The sequence below is a fragment of the Limulus polyphemus genome, unplaced genomic scaffold, assembly GCF_000517525.1.
Source record: "Limulus polyphemus unplaced genomic scaffold, Limulus_polyphemus-2.1.2 Scaffold5248, whole genome shotgun sequence".
In the NCBI taxonomy this organism is placed as follows: Eukaryota; Metazoa; Arthropoda; class Merostomata; order Xiphosura; family Limulidae; genus Limulus; species Limulus polyphemus.
In genome coordinates, this window is record NW_013670858.1 from 50033 (window position 1) to 57007 (window position 6975).

Genomic DNA, 6975 nt, shown 5'->3' on the forward strand with positions numbered 1-6975 from the left:
ATCATGTGGTAATATATATAACTAGGAGTTAGTAACAGCGTAAGTAAATCTATATCTAATCATGTGGTAATATATATAACTAGGAGTTAGTAACAGCGTAAGTAAATCTATATCTAATCATGTGGTAATATATATATATAACTAGCAGTTAGTAGCAGCGTAAGTAAATCTATATCTAATCATGTGGTAATATATATAACTAGCAGTTAGTAACAGCGTAAGTAAATCTATATCTAATCATGTGGTAATATGTATAACTAGCGGTTAGTAACAGCGTAATTAAATCTATATCTAATCATGTAGTAATATATATATAACTAGCAGTTAGTAACAGCGTAAGTAAATCTATATCTAATCATGTGGTAATATGTATATAACTAGTAGTTAGTAGCAGCGTAAGTAAATCTATATCTAATCATGTGGTAATATATATATAACTAGCAGTTAGTAACAGCGTAATTAAATCTATATCTAATCATGTGGTAAATTAGTGCATATAATTGAGCTAAATCAACTCAGAACAACATGCGGGCCATTATAAAATATTTAGATATAGTTTTTTCTTTGATTATAACTCCTCCTTCCTTTTCTATTTTCTCATTTATTTATTTTTTCATCCAGTTATTACTTTATTCCCCTACTTCTCGTTCTCTATTTTTCCAGTATATACACATATGCATATATTCTGTAGCACAAACTATCCTAACCAACTCATCACCATGGCTCACCATTCTCGTTCAGTTCCTACTGAAAAACAGAAATAGGTTCAGTATGAATCCAAAGTGGGCTCAACGAACTCCAACCCCTTCTGGCTGCCATGTGAAAGTCACAATTCACAGTCTTTCACAAGTGCTCATGGGTAGCTACAAATCCAACCTATCTCTTTCAGCCTTCCTTTTCCAATCTTTTTTTTTCAACCTTCCTCATCCAACTTTCTTCTTCCAACATTCCTCATCCAACCTTCTTTCAACCTTCCTCTGTCAACCTGCCTCATCCAACCTTCTTCTTCCAACCTTCCTATTTCAATCTTCCTCATCCAATCTTCTTCTTCCAATCTTCCTATTTCAACCTGTCTTCTTCTTCCAACCTTCCTATTTCAACCTTCCTTCTTCTTCCAACCTTCTTCTTCCAACCTTCATCTTTCAACCTCCCTCATCCAACCTTCTTCTTTCAATCTTCCTCATCCAACCTTCTTCTTCCAACCTTTCTCTTTCAACCTTCTTTTTCCAATTGTCTTCTTCTTCTAACCTTCCTCTCCAAACCTTTCTCTTTTAACCTTCTTCTTCCAATCTTATTCTTTCAATCTTCCTCTTTCAATCTTCCTCTTTCAACCTTCTTCTTCCAACCTTCCTCTTTCAACATTCTTCTCCCAACCTTTCTCTTTCAACCTTTTTTTCCAATTGTCTTCTTTCAATCTTCCTCTTTCAGCCTTCTTTCAATTTTCATCTTTCAACTTTCCTCATCTAACCTTCTTCTTTCAACTTTCCTCATCTAACCTTCTTCTTTCAACCTTCTTCTTCTTCCAACCTTCCTCTTTTAACCTTCTTCTTCCAACATTCCTCATCCAACCTTCCTATTGTTAGTTTATTGAAGGAGAGCTTCAATGTTCAAGTAGGTTCATTGTCTTTGTTGTTTCAATTATACTTCTATTGAAAAGCATACAATGACAATTTTTAATCAGTTAGAACTGTTTAGAAGTAATGTATGATCTTTTTCTGCTTTTTTGTTGTTGTTTTATTTTTGCCTTTGAAGTTAACTTATAGTGCTAGTTTATTTTTTGTTTGTTTATAATTAAGCACAAAGCTACACAATGGGCTATCTATGTTCTGCCCACCACGGGTATCGCTAGTTTATTTAATACGTAAAGTACTAAAATTCATAAAATGTCAAGAGATAAATATTAACCAGGAAAATAATAAATGAATGTGTTAAGTAAGAAATTAGGGGTTACAGAGTGTGGTAGATCAATCATAGGTAATATTAGTTTATGTATAAGGCAGGTGGTAGCTCTGTCTATGTAGGAATGGCTCAGATTGTTCATCAAAATGGTATTTTAAATATCTCCTCAATAGGTCATCAGAACTTTACAATACTAAACAGTGTTTTCTTTTATAACAATATCTACGTAATGACTGAGTCACAAGTTCTGGTAATGTCTGTAAATATCAAAGCAAAAAGTTTAAATTTCTTGTTCTTCTTTCTTCTGCTGCTTTTTTATTACATGATAACTCAAAAACCAAAACAATGGTGTCAACCAATTTCTCTGAGGTGACATAGTTTCAAACGGAGTATTCGTTTTTATAGGTAGTATTAACTAATGTAAACGATGTTATCATTACCCCTTGAATTTTGCTTTTGTACAGAAAGTGGGTGTTCTTTTAAAAGCTTAAGGACACCGGAATTATCAGCCAATAATAGATAAACAATAAATATTACAGTTTGAACCTCATTGTATTTACAACTTGGTTATAAATAAAACCTTCCTATGTCTATTGAAACACTGCGTTAAAAAGAAGAAGAAAAAACAAGCAAACAGGTAAAAAAAAAACTTTTAAAAATAGAAAGCAAATGTAGGGATGGCTAAAGTCAATCCTTCAAAAACAATGCAAACAAGATAGTAGGGCTGGCATTTACATCATCCCTATATAATAATATAGGCAAGAATTAACATATAGCAACATATATCTATATATATATAACTATTCAATCACAATTGAGTTTAATTTATCCTTTTTATGTCTGTTAACATTCTACTACACTGTGTGCCTGTGTTATTATGTAAGGATGATCCAAATGCCATCCCCCTATTTTATTTGCATTGTTTTTGAAAGATTGACATTAGCCATCCCTACATTTACTTCCTTTTTCTTTATTTGCATATATGTATTTAAAGGTATTTTAAGTTGCGTGTTTTTCAATCTCACTTACATATCAAATGTGTATGAAGTTATAACAAATAACGTTTTGTTTCAATGGGCGTTTTTATTTTTTTGCAAATGTAGCATTTATGATTTTCTTACCATAAACTGTGAAACAAGTCTATAAATAATTAAACAGTTTATGTATATTATTAAGCACAAAGTTACACAAAGGTCTATCTGTGCGTTATTCACCACGGGTATCGAAACCCAGATTCTAGCGTTGTAAGTCCGCAGACATACCGCTGAGCCACTGGGGGCTAATTTAACACCTAATTTTCAACCCCATTTTCTTCAGTTAGGTAGTTTCTCCGCTAGAGGATCTTAATCCTTAACGAACTACTACACAAGGGTTTAGACCACTTAACTTCAATTTTATCAAAATTGAACTAGTCTGTGAAGATCAAAAAGAAATTAAGTAATAAGCATTAGTATAAAATCAATTTAAAATAGTAGAAATTGTTTTGAAAAGAGGAAACTTAGTATATCACGTGTTTCACCCGTCTTTCTCGAAGTTCTAGTGAGTGAGTTATAAGAATGACAGTCAATTTCTTAGCTTAGATGGTGGGTGGTAGAATTTTGCTGATTGGCTACCTTTCTTCTGGTTAGTAGTTCAAAATGAGGATCGGCAGAAGACATCCTTGGGAACTTTGAAAAAATAAAATACAATATAAATACAGTCTTTATAAATAAAATACAATATAAATACAGTCTTTATAAATAAAATACAATATAAATACAGTCTTTATAAATAAAATACAATATAAATACAGTCTTTATATCTAGGAAATTGTTATTTAAAAAAGTTTAAGCAATAAGTGGCTTTAGGTATCAATATGAAATGTAAGTAATCTTGTGTGTCATTAGGAAGCCGATCTTGGACTTGGACCATTTGGAGTCAACTGGGAACGATTCCAAGTAGTTCAGTTTTCTTTCCCAATTTCATTGGAGAGTAGTTCTGCTATGGTTGGACAGCCAGGGATGATGAACCCCATCTTTAGTGTATTCTCTGCGTTTGACGTGAAGGTAACTAATAATGTTCTTAAAAAAAAACACACACGTTGGACTGGGCGTGGCTCACCGGCAAACATGCTCGAATTTTGAATCCAAGAGTTTATTGGTTCATGGTCCGTTTCTCACAAAACACGCTCCGCACTTTAGAGCCGTAGATGTGCTGTAAGAATTATGGTCAAATCCCTCTATTCGTTAGATAAGAGTAGCTCAAGAGTTAGCGGTGGGCGCTTTTGATTAGCCGCCTTCACTCTAGTGTACCAGTTCAACATTAAGGACGGCTATGAGCGGAAAGCCATTTGTGTAGCTTTGCGCGAAAATTCTGACTAGTGGAATTTGACCGTCACTTTTATAAAATACCCACAGCCTCAAAGTGCGGACCGCGATTTTACGGCAACAGGATCTGAACCGTAGACTATCGGATTCACAGTCCAGCACGCTAATCACTAGGCCGCGCTTGGTCATTCGCTAAATATATATGTATATACTATTTTCATTCTATAGATAAAATTACGTCTAGTGTTCTTGTTTTGTGTTTAATTGTATATTTTATTTGGGTAAATTGATTGAATAGATTTTTATTTATACAGCATTTTTAATTTTAATGAATGATTACATACGGAATGGCAGGCTGAAAAGTTTTCTTAAACAACTTATTTCTGAAACATTAATACTCTTCAGAATATTAAACAGTACCGAATGTACTGGTTTATTCTTTAGTTTTATAAACTTTTTCTAATTTGTTTTTTCTTCTTACCTAGAAAATAAATTTCTTCACGTTTTTGGCCCAACATGGCCAGTTGTTAAGGCACTCGACTCGCAATCTGAGGGTAGCGGGTTCGAATCCCCGTCCCACCAAATATGCTCGCCCTTTCAGCCATGATGGCGTTATAATGTGCGGTCAATCCCATTATTCTTTGGTAAAGGAATAGCTCAAGAGTTGGCGGTGGGTGGTAAGGACTAGCTGCCTTCCCTGTTGTCTTTCACTGCTAAATTAGGGATGGCTAGCGCAAATAGCCCTGGTGCAGGTTTGCGCGAAATTCAAAACAAACAGAAAATTCTTCAGGTTTTAGGGCCACTCTTGGGACCACCTCCTTCATTGTTGACCATACTCAGACTGATGGCCATGATTACACACTATCCAAACACTACAATTTTTATTGTAACAAACTTCTGCGGAAAACGGTTTCAACTTAAACAATTCAAACTAACAAATGTTCTTTGGAGCGATATTGTAACTGAATAGTATTGTTGTATTTCTAGTTTCTTTGGCCATCTTAACCATTAAAATAGCCGTTGATTTCGAGGTGTGGCTAGAAGCTTGTTTATCAAGTTTACAATGGTATTAAGAAAAATGCCTAGATTCACTGCAATGTCCTGCTGGGTCGTAGAGGTCTCTTCGTAACCGTAATGTCCACTTAACAGAACCATTTACAATCGTAAATATTCTACTGTGCGATTTTTCTCGCTTCTGCCTTGAACAAAATATATTCAGGCGCTAAATACGAAACAAGAAACTCCATAACCCAAGAGCAAACCTCCTGTTCGGGTTATAAGTATCTTATTTTGTGATACCCGAGAGCAAACCTTCTGTTCGGGTTATCATTGTCTTATTTTATAATACTAGAGAGCAAACCTTCTGTTCGGGTTATCATTGTCTTATTTTATGATACCCGAGGGCAAACCTTCTGTTCGGGTTATCATTGTCTTATTTTGTGATACCCGAGGGCAAACCTTCTGTTCGGGTTATCATTGTCTTATTTTGTGATTCATCTCATTTATTTTGTATCATGCGTGATTTCTAGACGTCATGTAGGCGCTAAACTTGTCATCCATTTTGCTGCGGTTCGCATCTGCATATACATTCCAGTTTTAGAATGTTTGAATAATTTAAATTATTCAAAAACAACCAACTTTGTTTCTACGTATGGTTTCACCACACTGTATAATAAAATGGATTTAATCAGTGTATTCAATGACATGTTTGATAATTTTGTAAATATAGAAATAAATAATCCAAAATTCAAATTTACTAAAGTTCAGCGTAAAAATATAATTCATTTTTGTGTTTATAACAATTATATTATTTTCAACGAACAAGTATATAAACAAACGGTGGGTATTCCAATGGGGTGAATGTCTCTTTAAATATGGCCAACCTGTATCTGATCTTTCACTACTAACTTAATATATCACGAAAAGCTCGAATTAGAAAATAGCATTGGTAATGATGTTCATGCTAATTATTTAGATTTATACATTAATTTTGTAGAAGGCAGAGAATGGTTGACTATTTCTGATAAAAGAAGGGAAGTTAATTTTCCCATCCCCAGTCTACCCCCCCCCCCCCATAGTTTTATTCCGCATATAATGTTAAAAGGTATTATTATATCTCAGTTAAAAAAGGATTTTGATAGTCTGTAAAAATAGTAATTCTTTTATGGATAATGTTTTATTATTCATAAATAAACTGAAAATTATTGGATATAAAGATTGGTAATTAAATAAATTCCTTACACTTTATTATAACAAATACGAAAATATTTAAAAAATAAACTTTCGATTTTGGAAAACACCTTATGGAGACATTAGAAGTCGTTAATTACTTAGGTATATAAGTAGCTAATTTTGAAAACATAATTTTATTCGTTATACCTTGATGGAAAACTACGAGTATGTGAGCTTGTTTCGACATTCCCGTGTTATACTTGAATAAATCTTCCAGTTCAATAGAAAGGGAGGGGGTTGTGTATGTAAGAACTATCAAGGTAGGTTTGTAGTTCTCTGTAAGATCATTTAGTTTCCTTTAATATGTTTTTGTAAGAACTATCAAGGTAGGTTTGTAGTTCTCTGTAAGATCATTTAGTTTCCTTTAATATGTTTTTGTAAGAACTATCAAGGTAGGTTTGTAGTTCTCTGTAAGATCATTTAGTTTCCTTTAATATGTTTTTGTAAGAACTATCAAGGTAGGTTTGTAGTTCTCTGTAAGATCATTTAGTTTCCTTTAATATGTTTTTGTAAGGGCTATCAAGGTAGGTTTGTAGTT

At 33.5% G+C, this 6975-nt stretch overlaps 1 protein-coding gene across 1 annotated transcript in view; it reads left to right on the forward strand.

Annotated features, from left to right (window-relative positions):
* The window catches only part of LOC106472327 (probable glutamate receptor), a gene marked incomplete at its 3' end in the record, with an annotated part of 53676 nt that overhangs the window by 41075 nt on the left and 5626 nt on the right, over positions 1-6975 (forward strand). The window contains exon 4 of the mRNA XM_013932965.2: positions 3786-3944. Coding sequence (XP_013788419.2) covers positions 3786-3944 — 159 coding nt within the window. The remainder of the gene's footprint in view (positions 1-3785; positions 3945-6975) is intronic.